Raw genomic sequence first — 25,502 nt, 5'->3', positions numbered from 1 at the left:
CCTCTTGGCACAGGTTGGCAATGCCAGGTTGGCTGAAGATTAACATCTGCCTGATGTTAATCTTCAGCTGTGAGATGCTCACCAGTGAGTGACCCAGAGGCCTGTCTACTTACCGAACCCGCCAAGATGTGAATATCCACGTTGGTGCCTGGTGCGAATGAAAGCTGTGACGCCTCTTCCACGGTAGAGTTGGAGAAGACCCCCACTGAGTTGCTGGAGTCCGGTGGTTCCAGGGGGCCCCAAGGATGGTCTGGCATTTGACCTGCAATGATGTGGAGATGCCGGCGTTGGACTGGGGTAAACACAGTAAGAAGTTTAACAACACCAGGTTAAAGTCCAACAGGTTTATTTGGTAGCAAAAGCCACACAAGCTTTCGAAGCTCTAAGCCCCTTCTTCAGGTGAGTTAATCACCTGAAGAAGGGGCTTAGAGCTTCTAAAGCTTGTGTGGCTTTTGCTACCAAATAAACCTGTTGGACTTTAACCTGGTGTTGTTAAACTTCTTACTGTATTTGACCTGCAAGACATGGCTTCAGTGCATTATATGCAATACGGAGGGAACATTGATTACTCACTTGAGTCGTGAGAAATGACAGCATTTGTGTTGAGGATTCTCACTTTGCTGCCCCTACGTCACCAGCAGTGCAGGCTTCCTCCTCCCCGACTCGAGGACTTCGAGGCTTAAAATGTGAGGGTTCTCAGTTCGGGCATGCCTCCAGCTGGCTGCGCCCTTTGACGCTTGTTGTGGTTGAGTTTGTCCTGCAATGACACAGAAAGGGAGAGTGTAGATGGGAGTGTTGACAATTAAGATGGTGATGAAGTGTGGCAGGTGTGGAGTTTTGGGTGGGAAGTGGAGTGTGAGAAACATAGCTACTGGGAGAAACATGGTGATTGTGGGAGGGAGGGGAGGACCTGGTGCTTGGTGTTGGCAAAGGCCAAGGTGTCTGAGTGAGGGGAAAGGATTGGGGGACTGAGGGGTGTGCGAGGGGGTCCAGTGGGAAACTGGGGGGTGATTCACTTCCCCGGTTGAGCGAAGAAGAGCATTCATCTTCTTCCGACACTATTGCCCCGTCCTCTTCTGCAGTGCGCTTGCACTGACCAGGGCTGCCTCTGCATCCCAGGCGGGGATGGTGACCCTGCTGGAAGGCTGCCTCCTGGAGCAGGGGTACAGGGTTTCCCACATCTGTGCCACTCCCTCCCTCTAGTGAGGGTCCCGCCGAAAAGCACGGTGCTGCGTTCTTGGCTGCCACCTTCTGCAGTCGTGGAACAAGTGCTGGGGAGTTGTTTACATGGCGCTCCCCAGTGCTTGCAACAATTAAGTCGTTACGCGGCGGGTGATTCAGAGGGAACACACTGCTGGAGCAGTGGGAACGGAAATTAATACTAATGAGTTGCAAGATTCGGCCCAAAAACACGCCGGAGCCACTCTGCCATTTTCTGGTAAGATTTCGCCTACAGAGTACAAAAAAGGAAATTTTGCTGAAATTTTGTAAAATACCGGTAGGATTGCAAATTTGTTTAATTCTAGGCACTGTACATTAGGGAGTGGTTAGCACGGCTGCCTCACAGCGCCAGGGACCCGGGTTCAATTCTGGCCTCGGGTCACTGCCTGTGTGGAGTTTGCACTGTGCGCCTGCGTGGGCTTCCTCCGGTTTCCTCCTACAGTCCGTAAAATGTGTGGGTTAGGTTGATTGGCTATGCTAAATTAACCCTAGTGTCGGGATTAGCAGGGTAAATAGTGGGGTTACGGGAATAGGGCCTAGGTGGGATTGCGGTCGGTGCAGACTCGATGGGCCAAATGGCCTCCTTCTGCACTGTCGGAATTCTATGAAAGATGTCAAGGCCTTAAAGAGGGTGCAAAGGAGATTTACGAGAACAGTGGGCAAAATGAGGGATTTATGTAGAGAGACAAGAGAAACTTAGATTGTCCTAATTTTGCAGAAAGGATTAAGAGCGTCTCTAATAGAAGTGTTCAAAATCATGAATAATTTTCACGGAGTTAATAAGGAGAAATGATTTCCAGTGGCAGGAGAGATGTGAAGTATATTTAAGATTGCGTTGCGGACAGGACCTCTTACTACCCATCCATTTACAGGAAAGTGTTTTGGTTTTATTTCCCTCTACATGAGCAGTGTCATCCAATTTCTATTAATAACTCCACAGCCAAATTGAGATAGGGTGAACTCAGAGGGTTATTTTATCCTCGCACACTCAAAATGCAGGAAGGGTGTTTCGAAGTAGCCTCCTGTGCATTCATACCATACTAGAATTAGAGAAAGAAAAATTTACAGGACAGAGTAAAGAATGATTGAATTGATTTATTATTGTCACATGGATTGGGACACAGTGAAAAATATTGTTTCTTGCAAGCTATACAGACAAAACATACTGTTCATAGGAGAGAAGGAAAAGGAAGGCGCACAATATAGTGTTATAATCAGAGATAGGGTGCAGAGAAAGTTAATAGGAGGTAAGCCCATTCAAAACTCTGATGGAAGCCGGGAAGAGCTAGCACAGGTGTGAAGGGCCGAGTAGCCTCCTTTGTTTTATTTATAATTAGCTGGTTTAATGCAGGGCAGGGGAGAGGGACAAGGGACAAGGGACAAGGGGCAGGCTCCCCAGGGTAGGGGAGAGAGGCAGACCAACACACGCCCAACTCCCCGGACCACATTCCTCTAAACTAACGGGACGCTCGGTGCCGCTTTATATAAGGCGGGTAGACACGCCCCTGAATGCTCATTGGCCAATTCTCACAACCCCGGCGCCGCTGATTGGGTGTACTGAGCTGTTAGTCCCGCCCCCTGCGCGGATTGGCCAACCGGCCTGTCAGTCTGAGCGGGAGCCCCGCCCCCCCGGGTGAAGGCGGCCTCGCGGCTGCTGAGAAAGCGCGAGCGGGAGCGGCGCCGGGAGAGAGCGGGAGGCCGGGGCCATGGGCAGCAGCAGCGAGCAGCAGCCGCACGGTCAGTCACTGCGCATCGGGTAGCTTAAAGCGGCAACGCCCGGCTCGTGGTCGATGCTGCGAGGGGTGGGACCCACAGGCTGAGGTGTTGCCGCCCCCCCCCCCATCCCGCCTTCCCCAGGACCCCCACCCCGCATCCAGCCTCCCCCGCCCCTTCCTCAGCACCCACACCCCCTCCCCCAGGGACCCCCCCCCCCTCGCGGATCCAGCCTGGCTGCAGTGTCTGGGGTAGATTGATTGCACAGCGTGTGGAATGTGGGGGTCATGATTTCACAGGGAGGCCATTCAGCCCACTGTGCCTCTGCTGGCTTTTTGCCAGAGCTGATCCCCCACCCCCCGGTCCCCATAGCCCAGCAAACTTTCCCCTCCTCAAAGTTACTGTGGAATCAGTTTCCTCCGCCCTTTCAGGCAGCACATTCCAGATCCCAACAGCTGACCATGTAACAAAACACAAATTTCCTATGTCTCCCCTGGTTCTTTTGGCATTTCCCTTCAGTCAATCAATGTCTACTGGCTGGCAACCCTTTTGCCACCAGTAGCTGCTCCATTGATTATGTTCAAGGATGGATTAAATAGCTTTTAGTGATCGCGTAGGTTAGGTGGAATGGCCAGGCTAAATTACCCCTTAAGTGTTCCAAACTGTATTGGTTACGGAGATTAGCGAGTTCAATATGTGGGGTTATAGGGATAAGGTCTCGGTAAGATCCTCTTTCAGAGAGTCAGTGCAGACTCGATGGACCGAATGGCCTCTTCTGCACTGTAGGGATTCTATGATTCTAATTATGGGGGATGGGCAGGAAAGTGGAATTGAGATCACCATCAGATCAGTTGTAACCTTATCAACAATGGAGCAAGTTTGCGGGGCTGAATGGCCTTACTCATGCACCCAAAACTTGTGTTTTGTGTGAAAACAGTTTCTCCTCATTTACTCCATCAAAACAATTAATGATTTATTTTTAACGAATTAGTTTTGATAAAGGGTCCAGTTCCCAATTCAACCCAGCCCCTCTGAGTGAAAATTGAGAACATGTCAATGGTGCTAAATTTTCACAACCGTGCCAGCTCATTTTGTAAATAGGAAAAGCATGATGGAAACAGTCATGACATTTTAATTTTCCTTACAAATCCAAAAATATCTACAAAACCAAATGTCCACTTGAACATTCCCTTGTTTACATTGCTATCTGAATGATCCTAAATCAGTGAGTTGCCCTCTTGGGGCACAAACAGATGTAAATTGTCATCTTATTTTCCACCGAGCCCTTTTTGTTTTTTTAAAGAGTTGCCCAATTCCTCTTATCCGAACAATTGGCAGATCGTCAGCATAATTCCTGTTGTGCTGGCTGATGATTCATAAGAACATAAGACCATAAGAAATAGGAGCAGGAGTAGGCCATCTAGCCCCTCGAGCTTGCCCCGCCATTCAACAAGATCATGGCTGACCTGAAGCGAATCAGTTCCACTTACCCGCCTGCTCCCCATATCCCTTAATTCCCTTATCGATCAGAAATCTATCTACCCGTGATTCTCTTCCCACTTTTAGATTAGCTTAAGTTTTTCTTTCCATCAATTCTGGAAACGTTTAGCAGATTTCTCATTCCGGTGGTTAATATCCCAGGTTCTGACTCGGCAATTGGACAGAAACGCTTAACTGTTTTTCTCTGTTTCCATTTGATTTTAAAACTTTGTTTTTCTCATAACTGGAGCCTGTTCGAAAAGTGCCAGAAATCTTTGAGTGTTTAAGCTTCACAAATGCGACGAATTGAAATGATTAATCCAAGGGTTATAATTGGTCTCATCTAACTTTTAAACACTGAACACATAGTAAACCATGTGTCTGTTCTACTTGGTCACGAATGAATGTTAATGTTTGGAGAAAGAGTTGCTTTACATCAGGAAAATTAAATGTGTGAGGAGCTGAAATTTACTTGTGATGTGGTTCGCATCCTGGGAGTCTGGGTTATTAAGCAGAGGTTTCAGAGCTCATAGTTCTGTTGTTTGATTTATACAGATGAGCTTTCCGAGTCACAAATTATTGATGAAGGAGCAGCGCTCCGAAAGCTCGTGATTCCAAATAAACCCTGTTGGACTTTAACCTGGTGTTGTGAGGCTTCTTACTGTGCCCACCCCAGTCCAACCTGGCATTTCCATATCAGATTTTATTGAAGTGTTTCTGAATCAGGAAGGCAGCACTTGGGGTCTCTTCCTTCCCCTAATTGAACTTTGACATGAGATGACAACACCAGATAAATTAGCTGCAGCTGTCCTGATGGAGAAATGTTTTTCTCCACTCCGGAGACAACTATTCTGTATTCGTGTCCAGACTCGCTCCTCAGAATTTCATTGACATGCCTGAATACCTGGTAACGGTATTCAGTGATATCTGCTGGCTACGTCATGTAGCTGTTGAGATTCAAATAAGTTTGTTTTGCCAATTTTCTTTCTCCTACCCTTAAGGCACAGACTCCAGCTGGTGTTCAATTCCGTTTGTGCCAACCTCTCTACCATACCACACCCAGATCACCAAGTCTCGGGTGTCGGTGCAGGAGTCGAGTGAAGGGAGGCAGTTGGCCCAATCTTGTTTCTCCAGATGTTTATGCGTTCACACTTCCAGTAAATGGCAGCTGGATAGTGACTGGGAACTTCAATACCCAGCCTGGTTTTCAGCAAGGTCCTTCTCAGATTAGAAACAGTAATGGATAGTGTTCTTCATGAAGGACAGGCGTGTTTCCAGAGCTGCAGTTCGGTGCTGTGAGCAGATCTTTCACAGAGCAGAGTGTCAGAAGCTTCACTGATTTCAAGAAGGCTTTTGACAACATCCATCATCAGTAACGCTGGTACATTGCAACACAGCACAGCATCCCGGAGTGACTGTGACACGGCGCAGCGTCCCGGAGTGACTGTGACACAGCGCAGCGTCCCGGAGTGACTGTGACACAGCGCAGCATCCCGGAGTGACTGTGACCCCGGGCGGCGTCCCGGAGTGACTGTGACACGGCGCAGCGTCCCGGAGTGACTGTGACACGGCGCAGCGTCCCGGAGTGACTGTGACACGGCGCAGCGTCCCGGAGTGACTGTGACACGGCGCAGCGTCCCGGAGTGACTGTGACACGGCGCAGCGTCCCGGAGTGACTGTGACACGGCGCAGCGTCCCGGAGTGACTGTGACACGGCGCAGCGTCCCGGAGTGACTGTGACACGGCGCAGCGTCCCGGAGTGACTGTGACACGGCGCAGCGTCCCGGAGTGACTGTGACACGGCGCAGCGTCCCGGAGATCCTGGAGTGGCTGGGGCACAGCCCACCATCCTGGAGTGATCCCGGAATGGCAGCATGCGGAGTGATATATTAACATCTCAGTCTTACACCATGAATCCAGCTGTTGTGTGGGGACTGCTTGGGCACCGTGCTCTTCAACATCAGCACAGGAATGTGACAAGGCTGCATCCTCCCCCATTCCTTTTCCTCTTGGTTATTGATTTCACCGTGTGGACGGTGATGGTGGGTGCTGATTCTGGCATTCTGCCACAGCACCACCAGTGAGGGACCTGCAGACGGTATCACCTCGCTGGCTGAAGCATTGTACACAACCCAAGACGTGATCACAGGTTTAAGAGCAGCGACGCCAAGGTGCGCATCAGCTGTACGAAGACCCAAGGCAGTGATGGCTGGATGGCAACAATCCCATCTCCATTGGGCAATATCGAGGCTGTCGACCACTTCCCTGGCCAAGGGAACACTTTCTTCAGGGAGAGTGATTTCGAGATCAATGTCCACTCGGGAATCATCAAAGCAACATCCAACATTCCGGCGGCTCCGCGCGGTCCCTCCCCCCGGCGGCTCCGCGCGGTCCCTCCCCCCGGCGGCTCCGCGCGGTCCCTCCCCCCCGGCGGCTCCGCGCGGTCCCTCCCCCCCGGCGGCTCCGCGCGGTCCCTCCCCCCGGCGGCTCCGCGCGGTCCCTCCCCCCGGCGGCTCCGCGCGGTCCCTCCCCCAGGCGGCTCCGCGCGGTCCCTCCCCCCGGCGGCTCCGCGCGGTCCCTCCCCCCGGCGGCTCCGCGCGGTCCCTCCCCCCGGCGGCTCCGCGCGGTCCCTCCCCCCGGCGGCTCCGCGCGGTCCCTCCCCCCGGCGGCTCCGCGCGGTCCCTCCCCCCGGCGGCTCCGCGCGGTCCCTCCCCCCGGCGGCTCCGCGCGGTCCCTCCCCCCGGCGGCTCCGCGCGGTCCCTCCCCCCGGCGGCTCCGGGCGGTCCCTTCCCCCGGCGGTCCCCCACGGCCAGAAAGCTGCCATTCCACCTGCCTGTATTAGTAGCAACTGCAATGTGCCAGTCTGACTTGGAAGAGAGCAACAAAGGTGTCATGTTAGTTGAGTCTTTCACCTTTGTTGCCTATGTAAGATCCTGGAGAGCCAGTTAGATACAAACTTCTGAGGTCATGTACCAACTGACTCGAGAACAGCTTCTTTCCTGCTTTTGACTTTTGAATGGACCTACCTGATAGTAAGTTGATCTTTCTCTGCACCCTAGCTGTGACTATAACACTATATTCTGCACCCTCTCCTTTCCTTCTCCCCTGTGTACTCTATGAATGGTATGCTTTGTCTATATAGCACACAAGAAACAATACTTTTCATTGTATACTAATACACGTGACAATAATACATAAAAGCATTAACAACAAGTGCTACAGGAGACTAGTGCTGGGTACCTGCCAACATTGTAATAGAGACACAACTGAGGCTACAGGGCACATACTTCACCTCCTTATCGTACACACCACCAGAATGGCAAAGGAATGGGCACCACTCGATGGAAGGAGAGGAGGCCAATGAAGACCTAGTGAAGTACATTCAAGGAGGACACGAAAGAGACACCTCCTTGGCTGGAGGGAAGCGATTGTGATGGACTGGTGCCTGTGGTGGAGTTTTTGCTGCTTATTGTCTCGAGTGGGACCAGAGGAACCAAGTCTAAAATAGCCTTCCCTGGCTGAGATTTACACAAAATACAGAGCAGGGATCAAACATTTGGCAAAAGCTTTAACTGAAAGATATCTGTGCTGGATAGCTGAGTATGGCTCAGGTTAAGGGCATTATGTGTAATCATAAGATTATTACAGTCAGTGGTAGCAATCTGAAAAGTATCTTAATGCGAGTTATAAAGAATTAATTGGAGCTAGTGATGTTAATTTATTGTATATTGCCTTGAAGTGTAATCTGAGCTGCACTTTCTCTCTGACGAGTTTACTGTTTTTGTGCTTTTAGACATATGTGGTTAGATTTAAATTTGTACTTTCAGCTAATTTTAGCTGAACATATGTGGACGGTGCTGTGACCCACGTAACATTTTCAGTACTCACTAATGACATTGGGCCTGTTGTGGTTTGTGTACAAAGACATTTTCAAGCAGGCTTTGTCAATCTCACCAGCAACAAGCAATTAAATCAAGGCTGGTCTGTAACTCGACTCCATTTACCTGCCTTTGCTTCACTTCACTTGTTGTCCCAGCGTAACAAAGGTCTCTTCAGCATGTTTACCCCAGTCCAACGCCGGCATCTCCACATCATTGGCTCTTCAGCATCCACAGCCTTTTTTGGGAGTCGAAAATTGCAGATTCCTACGACCTTTCTGCTTGAAGACTTGCTTCCTGATTTCACTCCTAATTTTACAATTGTTCCCCTTGTCCACCCCTGGGGCGGCACGGTAGCACAGTGGTTAGCACTGCTGCTTCACAGCGCCAGGGACCTGGGTTCGATTCCCGGCTTGGGTCACTGTCTGTGTGGAGTTTGCACATTCTCCTCGTGTCTGCGTGGGTTTCCTCCGGGTGCTCCGGTTTCCTCCCACAGTCCAAAGATGTGTGGGTTAGGTTGATTGGCCATGCTAAAAATTGCCCTTAATGTCCTGAGATGCGTAGGTTGGAGGGATTAGTGGGTAAAATATGTAGGGATATGGGGGTAGGGCCTGGGTGGGATTGTGGTCGGTGCAGACTCAATGGGCCGAATGGCCTCTTTCTGCACTGTAGGGTTTCTATGATTTCTACGATTGTTCTGGGTCCCTCACCGGAGGAAATTGTTCCTCTCCATTCTTACTGCATTACTTTATCATTTTAGTACTCCACATTGGAAACCCCTCGACCGTCTAAACTCCAGGGAACACAAACCAAGTTCCCAGTTGATTGGCAGACAGATACTCACCGGAGAGGGGAATTACTTGGATGAATCCCATCAAATTGTGTATTATGGAATTGTTTAGGTGTAATGAGTAGAACTACTGATGCACACTGATCAGGTACTGGTCTCCGATGTGAAACAATCTGCAACCTGACCAATTAATTTCTAATTTTCTTTGCAATTTCGGAAAAATATATCGGCAGGCAAAATATTTAATGTAAAGACAGACATTTATATAATGCCTGACCGTGCCTTTCAGGAATATGTTTGTTTTGGGTACGGTGGGTTATATACAGTGAGTGTCGGCAGCCACTTCTATCATTTGAAAAGCAGCATCTGTCGGAATGGATGACTTCCTCAGTTCTGCTTTCGAATATTAGCCTACATTATGATCAACTGTGGGAGAGGAAGAGGCAAGATGATGCCAAAGTGAGGCTTATTAAATAGTCTGTTTAACATAACGTGTGTTTGCAGCTAGCCTGGTTTATAATGTAGCAATTGGAGTTTTTTTACTTGGGTAAAGAAAGTTGTGTGTCGCTTCACCTGAAGTAACAGCTGAGTGGGCCTGTCAAACATTACAGCAAACAAATGCCCAGATCATCTGGAAAGTTAACTGTGTCAGTATTACTCTTTTCCCTTCCGCGTGTTGCATGGCAGGCGTCTCCTCTGGAGCAATTCCAGATAAAAGCGCTGGAAGCTATGAGGAGCTGTCTGTACCTGGGCCTTTGATTGCTGTCTTTACGTCCAGGAATGTATGAGTAATAACGAGGAGAAGTTTCTTACCTGCCTGCTTTTATTCCAGCTGAACAGAGACGGGTCTGGCTGCCAGTCCCCATTTTCCTGATCAGTCACACCGTCAGTCACTGGGCCGCTCCTGGATTGAATCTCCAAGTCGCACTGACTGTGTCTGCAGCCTGGGGCGCTGCAGCCTGGGGCGCTGCAGCCTGGGGCGCTGCAGCCTGGGGCGCTGCAGCCTGGGGCGCTGCAGCCTGGGGCGCTGCAGCCTGGGGCGCTGCAGCCTGGAGCGCTGCAGCCTGGGGCGCTGCAGCCTGGAGCGCTGCAGCCTGGGGCGCTGCAGCCTGGGGCGTTGCAGCCTGGGGCGCTGCAGCCTGGGGCGCTGCAGCCTGGGGCGCTGCAGCCTGGGGCGCTGCAGCCTGGGGCGCTGCAGCCTGGGGCGCTGCAGCCTGGGGCGCTGCAGCCTGGAGCGCTGCAGCCTGGGGCGTTGCAGCCTGGGGCGCTGCAGCCTGGGGCGCTGCAGCCTGGGGCGCTGCAGCCTGGGGCGCTGCAGCCTGGGGCGCTGCAGCCTGGGGCGCTGCAGCCTGGGGCGCTGCAGCCTGGAGCGCTGCAGCCAAAGAAGAAGGAGGAATTGTTTTCATGAAGCATCTCACACTTTAGACCTGGTGCATCCCAAAGGACTTCATTAATGACTTTAGTTACCTGCTGTATATAGGACAACAAAAGAAATCAGGAAATGCAGGGGGATGTTTTAAATTACAGCAGCTTGTAAAACAGATTACTGACATGGGCGGTGTAGCAAGACACTTTAACCAGTTTCTAGACGGAATTCAGCAAGTTCTTTTCAAATGGAACCCGGGGGTAATTAGTAACATTCCAAAGGAATACTGTGGATAGCATAGCTAGATGGGCTGAAGATCTTCCATTTAAAGCATTTGTGCACAGCAAGACCCCACTGATAACAGTGAGTTAATTGGTCAGTCTAACTGAAGTGTGATCAGGGTAACCTGACCTCCCTGCTTGTCTCTGTAATCCCAGTCCAACGCCGGCATCTCCACATCATGTCTCTGTAATGTCATTTAACATCAGCTGAGTAAAGCAGATGGACTCTGCCTTAACATCACAGGAAGACAAGTTAAACCACCATTTCTTCCATGAAGATCGGTGGCACAGTGGTTAGCACTGCTGCCTCACAGCACCAGGGACCTTGGTTCGATCCCCCCGGCTTGGGTCGCTGTCTGTGCAGAGTCTGCAACATTCTCCCTGTGCGACTCGGGAGATTCAATCCAGGAGCGGCTCAATGACTGACGGTGACAGGAAAATGGAGACTGGCAGCCAGACCTGTCGCTGTGCGGCTGGAACAAAAGCAGGCAGGTAGAACCACTCTGCTTGGGTTTCCTCCAGGTGCTCCGGTTTCCTCCCACAGTCCGAAAGATGTGCTGGTTAGATGCATTGGCCGTGCTAAATTCTCCCTCAGTGTAACCCGAACAGGTGCCGGAGTGTGGCGACTAGGGGATTTTCACAGTAACTTCATTGCAGTGTTAATGTAAGCCTATTTGTGACACTAATAAATAAACTTCATCTCTGTTAGGCTCATTTATTCATGTCATCCGTAATCTATTCTCAATCATCTGATGTTCAAAGAGAATAAAAGACCAGAACCTTAGTGCTGGCCGTAAACAGTGCGACACTGCCCTGGCGCAGCCCCTTGGATAGTGGGGCACTTCCTCGGTACGGCAGCACCGAGGCTGTAGTTCCACATCGGTACTTGAGTGTTAGCCTAAATTGTGTGCTTAATTGCTGGATTAATCTTGTGATTCAGGCACGAGGTGCTACCACTGAGCCAAGCTGACACCCAAACCAGCTCTTGATTCCGGTTTTCATCCATTTGAATCTTCTTAAAAGGGGAGTGGAGTGGGGGGTTCCTTGATGTGTATGTTGTGAGCTGTCAGTCACTGATGTGAACTGTTCCAGTTCAGTCTTTGACTTGTGCTGTTAGTTGATCTTAGTCAGAACGGCATTCGGGGCTATTATTGGCTCCAGTGCCCTTGGATTAGGGAGGAAGGGAATCCAGCTCGAGTCATGCTCCACATTACAGTCAAACGACCAGTTTGGACAGTTGGTGAAGTCTGGCTGTAATGTCCGATTGGTCAAATACGCTGCTGACATTCACTGTTATTGTCGAACAGTGTACATTATAAAGAACATTTAAAAGAATGTATCTGACTGTGTGGAATTGGGAAATAGGTTAATGTGAGTCTAAAATTGCACATTAATGTAGAAATTAAATATTAATCTTTGAGAATTATCTCATCAGTAAAAGCTCCAGCTTTAGTTGCGGTGTTCATAAGTATTTTGGCACAGACTTTGTCTTGTCTAGTTTGGTTTGAAAGGACTAATTATTGATGGGAAATCCATGAGATGAAATGTGAGAAAAGAGCGTGTCAGCTTCCTCAATGTTCGTGTCTCATTTTTAATGTTTTCACTTTTAGTGTTGTATATTCAACTTTTTTCTTTATCTGTCTGTATCTATTCTCGGGCATTGGGAAATTTTGACCAAAGCCGGAAGTAATGGTTTTAAGAACCGTGACTTGTGGAAGAACTCTGCAAGAGTTCCTAAGGCTTTATTTCCAGTCAAGTGAAAAGTTTTGCAGAGTGGAAACTGCTTGCAGCAACGTAACCAGGCTGAGAGTTTAAAGAGTTAAACCATCTTCAGGCGTTGCAGTTGGAACTGGTTTCAGTTCAGCCTGAAAGCTTTGCAGACCAGGGTTCGCCTCATTTGTTCTCAGCGTTTGGGTGATGCTGACTGACTGAAAGCCACTACTGATTACTATTTCTGAGGAAATAGTGAGTCATCTCCCCAAACTCCAGCAGTCCATGGGTTGAGGCCAGTACTGAAGGGGAAGCCCCAGATCTCTGACTCTGCGATGGTTATGGTACCACAGCACATGTCCAAATCAGGATTTGATGTTTCTACGACATTGCTGCTCTTGTCCTTCTCGAACATCGAGGTTATTGTTGGTAACTTTGGTTAAGTCCTTCATGAAACAAGGGTAAAGGGAGGAAATATGGATAGGGTAGTTGTCCTTTAACATCAGTGGTCAATACTGACTGGCTATTCAGATTATTGACTATTTATGGTACATGTCCAGTGCGCAGGTTGGATTTTTAGATCCTGCCAGGTTGCCAGCTCCAACCCACCTTCGGGCCATTTTGGCAGAGGCAGGATCGACCAACACACCCACTCAGAGCAAGGAGCCCATCAGGCTCCTCAAGGGACTCAAGTTCAACTAAAGGAGGCTGACTGGGTGGTCTCCAGTTTTCCACACCGACAGCTGCCTGGAGGTGGGCACCCAGCTGTAGGCCAAGGTGGGAGACCAGTCCAGAGGCCTTCCCCTGTCTGTTTGGGTGCCCATATGTAAAGGATAAGATAACCCTAACCTCAACACCCACCAATCACCCCACCACAGCGATGATCTGGATTTATAAATTAATGATGTTAAAAAATGTTGGAGATGTCTCCATTGCAAAGTGCTCTCCCTGCTGTTCCTCTCAAACTGCAAGGTCTGAACCATCAAGCTTCAAGAGCCTGCTCCTTGCTCTTAAAGAAGCATAGAAAAGTTACAGCACAGAATGAGGCCATTCAGCGCATCTTGTCCATGCCATTTCTACAAATATATAAAACGAAAAAGAGTGGCAAAAGTAAACATTGGTCCTTTAGAGGACGAGAAGGGGGATGTAATAACTGGAAATGAGAAAATAGCTGAGGCATTGAACAGGTATTTTGTGTCGGTCTTCACAGTGGAAGACACAAATAACATGCCAAAAATTGATGACAGGAAGTCTATGGCAGGTGAGAACCTAGAAACGATCATTATCACGAAAGAGGTAGTGTTGGGCAAGTTAATGGGGCTAAAGGTAGACAAGTCTCCTAGTCCTGATGGAATGGATCCCAGGGTACTAAAAGAGATGGTGGGAGAAATAGCAAATGCACTAGTGGTAATTTACCAAAATTCGCTGGTCTCTGGGGTGGTTCCCGCAGATTGGAAAACAGCAAATGTGACGCCACTGTTTAAAAAAGGAGGTAGACAAAAGGCGGGTAACTATAGGCCGGTTAGCTTAACTTCTGCAGTCGGGAAAATGCTTGAATCTATCATCAAGGAAGAAATAGCGAGACATCTGGATATAAATTGTCCCATTGGTAAGACGCAGCATGGGTTCATGAAGGGCAGGTCATGTTTGACTAATTTGGTGGAATTCTTTGAGAACATTACATGTGCAGTGATCAATGGGGAACCTGTGGATGTGGTGTATCTGGATTTCCAGAAGGCATTTGACATGGTGCCGCACCAAAGACTGCTACATCAGATAAAGGTGCACGGTGTTACGGGTAATGTACTAGCATGGATAGAGGATTGGTTAACTAACAAAGCAAAGAGTGGGGGTAAATGTTTTTCTGGTTGGCAAACGGTGACTAGTGGTGTGCCTCAGGGATCAGTGTTGGGACTGCAATTGTTTACAATTTACATAGATGATTTGGAGTTGGGGACCAAGTGTAGTGTGTCAAAATTCGCAGGTGACACTAAGATGGGTGGAAGAGCAAAGTGTGCAGAGGACACTGAAGGTCTGCAAAGGGATATAGATAGTCTAAGTGAGTGGGTGAGGGTCTGGCAGATGGAGTACAATGTTGGTAAATGTGAGGTCATCCATTTTGGTAGGAATAACAGCAAAATGGACTATTATTTAAATGGTAAAAAATTGCAGCATGCTGCTGTGCAGAGGGACCTGGGTGTCCATGTGCAGGAATCTCAAGGAGTTGGTTTGCAGGTGCAGCAGGTAATTAAGAAGGCAAATGGAATTTTGTCCTTCATTGCTAGAGGGATGGAGTTTAAAAACAGCGAGATTATGTTGCAGCTGTATAAGGTGCTGGTGAGGCCACACCTGGAGTACTGTGTACAGTTTTGGTCTCCTTACTTGAGAAAGAATATACTGGCACTGGAGGGGGTGCAGAGAAGATTTACTAGGTTGATTCCGGAGTTGAGAGGGTTGGCTTATGAGGAGAGACTGAGTAGACTGGGGCTATACTCATTGGAATTCAGAAGAATGAGGGGAGCTCTTATAGAAAGATATAAGATTATGAAGGGAATAGATAAGATAGAAGCAGGGAAATTATTTCCACTGGTGGGTGAAACTAGAACTAGGGGGCATAGCCTCAAAATAAGGGGAAGCAGATTTAGGACTGAGTTGAGGAGGAACTTCTTCACACAAAAGCTTGTGAAACTGTGGAATTCCCTGCCCAGTGAAGCAGTTGAGGCTACCTCATTGAATGTTTTTAAGGCAAGGATAGATAAATTTTTGAACAGTAAAGGAATTAAGGGTTATGGTGAGCGGGTGGGTAAGTGGAGCTGAGTCCACGAAATGATCAGCTGTGATCTTATTGAATGGCGGAGCAGGCTCGAGGGGCCAGATGGCCTACTCCTGCTCCTAGTTCTTATGTTCTTAAACCAAGGGCATCCAGGTGATCTCTTTAATCCCACCTTCCTACGCCCAGCCCAAAGTCCTGTAGCTTACAGCACTGAAAGTGTAGATCCAGGTAATGGGGCAGGAAACCTATCTTCATGCCAATTAACCGAGTGCCCCCACGGCTGGGGTTTGAGATCCGGAAACCGTTCTGTTTTCTGACTTCTGTTCCGACCCCTCAGAAGGAAAATCCAGCTTCCAGAAGCCCCCTGCCCACTGGTTACCAGGTGGCAGAGTGTGTGCTGTGGATTGGTGATGTCCTAGTTGTTCTGTTTGGCTATGTACTCATTATGTATGACCAGTCCCAGCTTGCCGATCTAATCAATTAAAATGAGAGAATGTATCTTATAATTAGGCTTAAAATGTTCTCGACAAATTTAGTACGTGTGCTGCAACTATCTTGCCTCATTCCTTCATTCAGCTCCTGATCTCAGTGCTGGGGTCTGAATTGATTCATAATTTATTACATTTATTGATTTTAAAAATATCCAAGTTTTTTTACACAGTCAAAGCAATCTATCAGCGACCACTATAGTGGTGCTTAAAACTCCGCTTCCTATTGCATTGAGATCATCTCCAGTCTGAAGTGCTCACTAAAGTCGAACTTGGTGTTATTGAGCTCTGCTGTCTACCTGATTCTGACACTGTTGTTTTGCCAGAGGCTGCTGACTCCATGTATAAAGGAGATATGATTCCACAAGTAACGGTTATTCTTATCCCCTTCCCCTATTGGCTATGGTTTACATGTGCGTGCGTGCATGCACGCACTGTGGTCTGAATATTTGGCAAGTATGGCAAGTCTGGACTGATCTCACTTGAATCTACATCGCTGAGCTATGCAGCAGTTGTTTCTGGAGGGTCATCAGTAATAGCAATATCATAGAATCATACAGCGCAGAAGAGGCCCTTCAGCCCATCGAGTCCACACCGACACTTGAGAAACACCTGAACTCCCACCTAATCCCATCTGCCAGCACTTGGCCCTTTGCCCTGAATGTTATGAGGTGCCAAGTGTTCATCCAGGTACTTTTTAAAGGATGTGAGGCAACCCACCTCCACCACCCTCCCAGGCAGTGCATTCCAGACCATCACCACCCTCTGGGTAAAAAAAAGTTTTTCCTCACATCTTCCGCCCCCCCCCCCCCCCCCCCCCCCCCCCCCCAAACCTCCTGCCTCTCACCTTGAATCTATATACTCTCATAATGACCCTTCAACTAAGGGGAACAGCTGCTCCTTATCTATTCTGTCCATGTCCCTCATAATCTTGTACACTTCTAACGGGTCATCCCTCAGTCTTCTCTGCTCCAATGAAAACAGCCCAAGCCCTTATCCAGCCTCTCTTCAAAACTTAAATGTTCCATCCCAGGCAGCATCCTGGTGAATCTCCTCTGCACCTCCTCCAGTGCAATCACATCCTTCCTACAATGTGGCGACCAAAACTGCACACAGTCCTCCAGCTGTGGCCTCACCAAAGTTCTATACAACTCCAACATGGCTTCCCTGCTTTTGTAATCTATGCATCGATTGATAAAGGCAAGTGTCCCATGTGCCTTTTTCACCACCCTACTAACATGCCCTTCCGCTTTCAGAGATCTGTGGACAAAAATGCCAAGGTCCCTTTGTTCCACGGAACTTCCTAGTGTCCTACCATTCATTGAGTATTCCTTGTCAAATTACTCCTTCCAAGTGTGTCACCCTACACTTTTTATGGTTAAATTCCATCTGCCACTTATCTGCCCATTTGACCATTCTGTCTATATCTTCTTGTAGCCCAAGACACTCCGCCTCACTGTTAACCAGCCATCCAATCTTAGTGTCATCCGCAAACTTACAAATCCTACCCTATCTGCTGTTTCCTTTTCTTGAGATGATGCAAGTGGGAGAGGGTGTAGGTTGTGACATATTGAAAAGGTTAGATCATTAACAAATCACTCTTGCCTTTGGCAGGCTGGGTTTCTAGTATAGATGGGGTGGCACAGTGGTCAGCACTGCTGCCTCACAGCGCCAGGGACCCGGGTTCATTTCTGGCCTTGGGTGACAGTCTGCGGGGAGTTTGTACATTCTCCCCGTGTCTGCGTGGGTTTCCTCTGGGTGCTCCAGTTTCCTCCCACAGTCCAAAGATGTGCGGGTTAGCTGGATTGACAGTGCTAAGTTGCCCCTTACTGTAAGGGGGATTGTAATTGGTGCAGGCTCGATTGGCCGAATGGCCTCCTTCTGTACTGTAGGGATTCTGTGATTCTATGAGATGGGCTCAAAGTTATTCAGGTAGAATTGAGAACATTTCAGGAATACCCAGAATATCTTTGGAGTGTGTCAGAGAATTGAGACTCGAAATAACCTTACAGTCAGCGTAGAGTTTCTTTAAACTGCCAACCCAGCCTTCCTTACAGATCCAGACTGCAAATTCACACACTTTTTCTGTTTTAATTTCAATCACTGTTAGCCGACATGTGTTGAAATTAAAATAGAAAATGTCAGAATTGGCAGGTCTATCTGTGTTTGATGATGACTTGTTTCTGAGGGAAGTGAGTTTTGAGCTGGTGAGGTAATTTGATGGAGTTAAGGAATGTGGTGTAAAAATAACTGTATCTTGTTACAGCAAGGAAATTCAGATTGACTATTTTCCCCATCCCTGTATTAGGATTTTCCGATTCTGTTTTTCCTATTCCGTTCTGCTTTCTTTAATAAACTGTTCATCTCTCCAATAGCTGCTTTTGTTTTCATCGTTTAGAGACAAAATTCTGTCAGGTTTTGGGAACTGCATTGATGCTCTTTGGGGAAGTGGGATAACTCCAGAACGGCTCAGCATGTAGGGGGAGGCAGTAGCCTAGTGGTACTGTCACTGGACTTGTAATCCAGAGACCCAGGGTAATACTCCGAGACCTGGGTTCAAATCCCACCACGGCAGATGGTGAAATTTGAATTCAATAAAAATATCTGGAATTAAAAGTCTACTGATGACCATGAATCCACTGTCGATTGTCATTAAAAACCCATCTGGTTCATTAAAGTAGGGAAGGAAATCTGCTGCCCTTGCCCGGTCTGGCTTACATGTGACTCCAGACCCACAGCAATGTGGTTAACTCTCAACTGTCCTCTGAAATGGAGGGTAGTTAAGGATGGGCAATAAATGCTGGCCCAGCCAGTGATGCCCACATCCCATGAATGAAAAAAATTGTTTACTCTGACAAAAAGACAAAGAATGCCCTAATTCTGATCCTCACTCTGCTGAATGAACCAACCTGAGAGAGGGCAGTGAGGCTTTGATAGATGAGAGGAAGCTTTCACCTGTGGTTCCTGTTACTGATCGCTATTAACTGACTCCTGCTGGAGGTGCGTGTGTTTGGTATGAGGCGAGGACAGGACTGAAGCAGGCTTGGATGTCGCTTGTAGTTGAATAAATCAAATGTGACTGTTGGAATCTGCACATGCGCAGTTAAATATAGACATCCAAAAGTTGTTGTCCGAGGTGTCCTTCTCTGAAGCATGCTTTGCTCCACTCTCTCACTGAGATAGACTTGGCATTGAAGATCATAAATTTACTCACCCAACATGCCAGGAAAGGTTAGGGTTGGTTTATTCGGGTGAAGTTCTAATGGTGTGGGATGTCTAATGATGTCCAGTTGATATAACTGGACGGGATAAACCTAGAATTGAACCCTGGCTCAAAAGACTGTAACTTACATTTTTTTAATAAAAAGTGGAAAAATAGAGTCATGGGATCGTTAATTAGTTTTGACAACAAGAAAAAAATATTAATCATGAAAAAGTTGGATTTTAATACAACACTCCTTCAGTCCCCACTTAGCTTAGCAAATACACAGGGGTTTTAAGATTAACACAATGACACAGTACATTTGAAGCTATAATAGTCTCATTAGCACACGGTCCATTTGACACCCCAAGGCGACTGTGGTCAAGTAAGCACTCCACTCTGAACTCAAGTTACTGCCCGTGATTTTCTCTTCAGAATCGCAAGATGATTCACAGAATCCCTACAGCTCAGAAGGAGGCTATTTGGCCCATTGAGTCTGCACTGACCACAATCCCACCCAGCCCTCATTCCCGTAACCCCACATATTTACCCTGCTAATTCCCCTGACATTAAGGGGCAATTTACCATGGCCAATCAACCTAACCCGCACATCTTTGGACTGTGGGAGGACACCAGAGCACCCGGAGGAAACACACACACACACAGACAGGGAGAACGTGCAGACTCCACACAGACAATGACCCAAGCCACGTCCCTGGCGCTGTGTGGCAGCAGTGCTAACCACCGTGCCACATGTCAGCGTGTCACATGAAAGTTTTCAAACTCCACTCCCAAAATCCCACTTTAAAATCTCTCTCAATAATGCTTTCACTCAGCGGTTTACATTCCAATTCCAGTCCCGGACGTTCAAATTACAGTTTTAAGCAAATCTTTTGCCAGTGAATCCAGTCCAGGATTTTACACCAACCCCGTTACAATTTCTTTGTCTTGACTGCTGTCCAAACTGCTCACATTGCTGAAACTCTCAATTCCCAGACTCTTATTAAAATGACATCAAACATTTTCATCTAGCTCTGAGGGTCTGCTCCCCGCTTTAAATCAAGTTCATGCAATTGTCTCTTTAATTCAGAGCACTTTGTTCACTCTTCCTTGAATTCTTCTGAACAATACCTTAGTCTTAGCCTGGTGAATCTCCTTTGGACTGCCTCCAATGTTACTATCTCCTTTTTAAGGGAAGGGGACCAAGACTGTATGCGGTATTCCAGGTGTGGCCTCACTAACACCCTGTATGATCAGAACAAAACCTCTCTATTTTTAAACTCCAACCTCTTTGTAATAAAAGCCAAAATTCCATTTGCCGCCTTAACTATTCGTTGGACCTGCTTGCTCACTTTTTGTAATTCATCACGAGAACACCTAGATCCCTCTGTACTTACCTGCAGAGTCTCCCCATTTTGATAATTATCTGCCTTTTGATTCCTCCTACCAAAGTGCATGACCTCACCCTTGCCCACATTAAACTCCATTCGCCAGGTTTTTGCCCAGTCACCCAATCTATCTCATTGCAGAATCACAGTATCCTCATCACAATCTGCCCTTCCACCTATCTTCATATCATCGGCAAATTTGGAAAGCTTACATTCTGTTCTTTCCTCCAGGTCATTAATATAAACAGTGAACAATTATGGGCCAAGAACTGATCCCTGCGGTACTCCTCTCGTTATATCTTTCCACTCTGAAAATAACCTATTTATTCCAACTCTCTGCTTTCTATGTGACAGCCAGTTTTCAATCCATGCTAACACACTTCTCCAATTCCATGGGCTTTTACTTTATGCTGGTGCCTCCTATGTAGCACCTTGTCTAATGTATTTTGGAAATCTAAATATCCGACATCTACAGGTTCCCCTCTAACTATTCTCCCTGTTACATCCTCAAAGAATTTGAATTTGTCAAATGTGACTTACCTTTCATAAAACCATGCTGACGAGGTTTGATTATATTCAGCTTTCCGAAATGATTAGCTATTTCCTCTTTGATTAGAGGAAGTGCTGCTTCACTTGTAAAGTGTGTTTGGACCCTGGGATGGTGAGCTGGGAGGAGGGAATGGGGCAGGTGTTGCATCTTCTGCAATTGCATAAGATGGTGCTGCGGGCAGAGGGTGAGAATCATAGAATCCTACAGTGCAGAAGGAGGCCATTCAGCCCATCGAGCCTGCACTGTCTGTCCAACAGTGCATCTCCACCCAGGCCCTATCTCCGTAACCCCACGTATTCATCCTGCTAATCCTCCTAATCTACACATCTTGGGACTGTGGGAGGAAACCGGAGCACCTGGCGGAAACCCACGCAGACACGGGGACAACGTGCAGACTCCGCACAGACAATGACCCCAGGCTCAAATAGAATCTGGGTCCCTGGTGCTGTGAGGCAGCAATGCTAATTACTGTGCCACCGTGCCAACCACAAAATGTAGTATCCCTACCTAAGATACTGTAATGAGGTGTTGGGAGTGATGAAGAAGTGGGCAAGGTATCCTGGAGGGAATAGTCCCTGTGGAATGCTGACAGGCGGAATGAGGGGAAGGCATCATGGTGGAGTTGTTGGAAATGGTGGAGGATGTTCCTTTGAATGTGGAAGCTGATGGAGTGACAAGGGGGACCCTCTCTTGGTTCTAGGAGGTAGGGGAGGGGGTGAAAACAGTGGTGCAGGAGATGGGCCGGACACAGTTGAGAGCCCTCTCTACCACAATGGGTGGAAAACCATGGTTAAGGAAGATATGCCAGCAGTGTCATTTTGGTAAGTGGCATCATCAGGACAGATGCGACGGAGGCAAAGGAACTGGTATGAACGATTGCTCTTGGCATCAAGGCAGCATTTGACTGAGTCAAGGAGTCCTAGCAAAACTGGAGTCAGTGCGAATAGGGGGAAACACTCCAGGAGTTGGAGTCATACCTAGAACAAAGGAAGATGGTTGTCATCTCAGTCCTGGGACATCACTGCAGGAGTTCTTCAGAGTAGTGTCCAAGTCCCAACCAGCTTCAGCTGCTTCACCAATGACCTTCCCTCCATCATAAGGTCAGAAGTGGGGATGTTCACACAATGTTTAGCACCATCCGCGACTCCCCAGATACTGAAGCAGTCTTGCCTATATGCAGCCAGATCTACTCAATATTCAGCTTAGGCTGATGAGTGCCAAGTAACATTTAAGTCACTTTTTGAAAGACAGGATCTACAGGCATTTAGAGAGGCAAGGACTGATTAGGGACAGTCAGCATGGCTTTGTGAGTGGAAAATTATGTCTCACAAATTTGATTGAGTTTTTTGAAGGGGTTACCAAGAAGGTACCTGAGGGCAGTGCAGTTGATGTTGTCTACATGGACTTTAGCAAGGCCTTTGACAAGGTCGCATGGTAGGTTGTTGCATAAGGTTAAATCTCACGGGATTCAGGGTGAGGTAGCAAATGGATACAAAATTGGCTTGATAACAGAAACCAGAGTGTGGTTGTAGAGGGTTGTTTTTCAAACTGGAAGCCTGTGACCAGCGGTGTGCCTCAGGGATTGGTGCTGGGTCTACTGTTATTTGTCATTTATATTCATGATTTGGATGAAAATATAGGAGGCATGTGTAGTAAGTTTGCAGATGACACCAAGATTGGTGGCATAGTGGACAGTGAAGAAAGTTATTTCCAATTGCAACGGGATCTTGATCAATTGGGCCAGTGGGCTGACGAATGGCAGATGGAGTTTAATTTAGATAAACGTGAGGTGATGCATTTTGGTAGATCGAATTGGGGCAGGATCTACTCAGTTAATGGTAGGGCATTAGGGAGAGTTATAGAGCAGAGAGATCTAGGAGTACATGTTCATAGCTCCTTGAAAGTGGAGTCACAGGTGGACAGAGTGGTGAAGAAGGCATTCGGCATGCTTGGTTTCATTGGTCAGAACATTGAATACAGGAGTTGGGGCATCTTGTTGAAGTTGTACAAGACATTGGTAAGGCCACACTTGGAATACTGTGTGCAGTTCTGGTCACCCTATTACAGAAAGGATATTATTAAACTAGAAAGAGTGCAGAAAAGATTTACTAGGATGCCACAGGGACTTGATGATTTGAGTTATAAGGAGAGGCTGGGTAGACTGGGACTTTTTTCTCTGGAGTGTAGGAGGCTTAGGGGTGATCTTATGGAGGTCTATAAAATAATGAGGGGCATAGATCAACTAGATAGTCAATATCTTTTCCCAAAGGTAGGGGAGTCTAAAACTAGAGGGCATAGGTTTAAGGGGAGAGGTGCAAAAGGGCCCAGAGGGGCAATTTTTTCACAGAGGGTGGTGAGTGTCTGGAACAAGCTGCCAGAGGTAGTAGTAGAGGTGGGTACAATTTTGTCTTTTAAAAAGCATTTAGACAGTTGCATGGATAAGATGGGTATAGAAGGATATGGGCTAAATGCGGGCAATTGGGACTAGCTTTGGTGTTTTTTTAAAAAAAAGGACGGCATGGACAAGTTGGGCTGAAGGGCTTGTTTCCATGCTGTAAACCTCTATGACTCTATGACACTCAAACTCCAGGCAATGATCATACCCAGCAAGAAACAATCCAAGCATTTCCCCTTGACGTTCACTGATATTACCATCGCTGAATCCAGCCCACTTTCAACATCCTGTGGGGTTACCATTAACCTGAAACTGAACTGTACCAGCCATCTATAAATACTACAAGAGTGGGTTAGAGGCTGGGAATTCTGTGGAGCGGAACTCACCTCCTGACTCCCCAAAATCTGTCGTCCACTTACAAGCCACAAGTCACTTGCCTGTAGGGTCCACCTTCCAAACACATGGCAGCTGCCATATAGAAGGACAAGGGCAGCAGCCAATGGGAGTTCACCTGGAAGTTCCCCTCCAAGCCACTCACCACCCTGACTGTGAAATATATTGCTGTTCCTTCACTGTTGCTGGGTCAAAATCCTGAGCTCCCTCCCTAACAGCACAGTGAGTGCACCTACACCATGTGGACTGCAGCGGTTAAGGAAGTAACAGTTTTAACAACACCAGGTTAAAGTCCAACAGGTTTATTTGGTAGCAAATACCATTAGCTTTCGGAGCCCTGCTCTTTCGTCAGATGGAGTGAAAATCCGTAAAGATGGTTTGGTTGAACTGCAGGTCCGATTCTCTGAGTCCCTCTGGTCCGTCGTCACGAAGGTGAGTCTCGATGGCCGCTTCTTCCTTCCTTCCTTCTCTGGTCAGTCTTCCGAATGGTCATGGCCGTCTCCCCTGTCGAGTCTTCGCTCCTGTGTGACTCGAAGTGTGTCCCTTTATCCACTCCATCTGATGAAGGAGCAGCGCTCCGAAAGCTAATGGTATTTGCTACCAAATAAACCTGTTGAACTTTAACCTGGTGTTGTTAAAACTGTTATTGTGTTCACCCCAGTCCAACGCCGGCATCTCCACATCGCGGTTAAGGAAGGCCAGAATTGGAGGAACTTAGAGACTTGGAGTGTTGTTGGGCCAGAGCAAGTGAGGGGTTATTCCTCTATTGTGAAGACATTTGGGTTGCAAAATAAATTGCATCTCTGGGCAGCAGTTTTTGCGATCGCTATTTATAACTGTACAGCTGCAGTTCTGGCCCAGTGCTGTTAAAGGAACTTGAAAAGGTGCACAGCAGGATTAGACTGCATGGCAACTCGACTGCAACGGATAGTGAAGATACAATTCCCCGATTTAATTTCCCTTCCCCTCTTCGCTCTTCTACCAATCTGACAGATTGCTTTATTTTATCCAAGATTTGACTTTTAGGTGGCTGTTTATTTTCCTGTTTGTACTGAGGGCAGAAACTTTTGGAGGAGATGTATTACTTGCTGTGATCATCAGGAACCAGAAGTAGGAGAACATTTCAGACAGATACAAGACATAGGAGCAGATTTAGGCCATTCGGCCCATCGAGTCTGCTCCGTCATTCAATCATAGCAGACATTTTTCTCATCCCCATTTTCCTGTCTTTTCCCCCTTAATCAGGAACCTATCTATCTCTGTCTTAATTGCCACCATCGAGAAAGCCAGAGCACTGACACTCCGAGCAGACAAGTGTTGTCTTGGATCATTCTGTTCGATCCATCCCAGTTTACTAAAGGACCGCTCTTTCTCATCAAGCACCCATTGCACCATGACCAAAGAGGTCAGATAAAGGTGAGGAAGAGTATTTGGTAGTGCGGTGGGTAAAGGCTGGTTGGGTTCAATTTTGTGATGGCTAGAATTCTCCAACCTCGCCCGCTGCTGGGATTTTCCGGTCCTACTGCAATGACTGGAGTTTTGGCTGAGCGCCAAATTTTCCGTTCTTGCTGGCAGCAGCGGTGGTAGGGCGTGAGAGACCAGAGAATCCTGGCCTGTATTTCCGAATATAAATAGAGGACAATGGTAGCAGTGAGTATCATTGACAAGATGCACTGCAGGAGCTCACTCAGGTACCTTTCCAGCACCACATAAAGTGGTGGAGGAGGAGGAGGAAAGCAAGCATGTTGTGAAGGGGACACAGAATGTCTGCAAAGGGATAATAACAGGTTAAATAAGTGGAAAAATGTTTGATGGAGCATAATATGAAGGCAGTCCACTTTGGCTGGAAAAAGAGAAAAACAGAATATTATTTAA

At 47.7% G+C, this 25,502-nt stretch overlaps 1 protein-coding gene across 2 annotated transcripts in view; it reads left to right on the top strand.

Moving 5' to 3' along the window:
• Positions 1-2,826: 2,826 nt before the first annotated feature.
• The window catches only part of LOC144507720 (choline transporter-like protein 2), a 93,498-nt gene continuing 70,822 nt past the window's right edge, over positions 2,827-25,502 (top strand). The window contains exon 1 of one of the 2 annotated variants that reach the window (XM_078234951.1): positions 2,827-2,958. In XM_078234951.1, coding sequence (XP_078091077.1) covers positions 2,928-2,958 — 31 coding nt within the window. In that variant the 5' untranslated portion in view covers positions 2,827-2,927. The remainder of the gene's footprint in view (positions 2,959-25,502) is intronic. The other variant, XM_078234952.1, reaches the window with a different exon arrangement.

Source organism: Mustelus asterias, chromosome 19 (genome assembly GCF_964213995.1).
Source record: "Mustelus asterias chromosome 19, sMusAst1.hap1.1, whole genome shotgun sequence".
Taxonomy (NCBI): domain Eukaryota; kingdom Metazoa; phylum Chordata; class Chondrichthyes; order Carcharhiniformes; family Triakidae; genus Mustelus; species Mustelus asterias.
The sequence above is the reverse complement of the archived record's forward strand: the minus strand, read 5'-3'. Positions and strand labels throughout refer to the sequence as shown.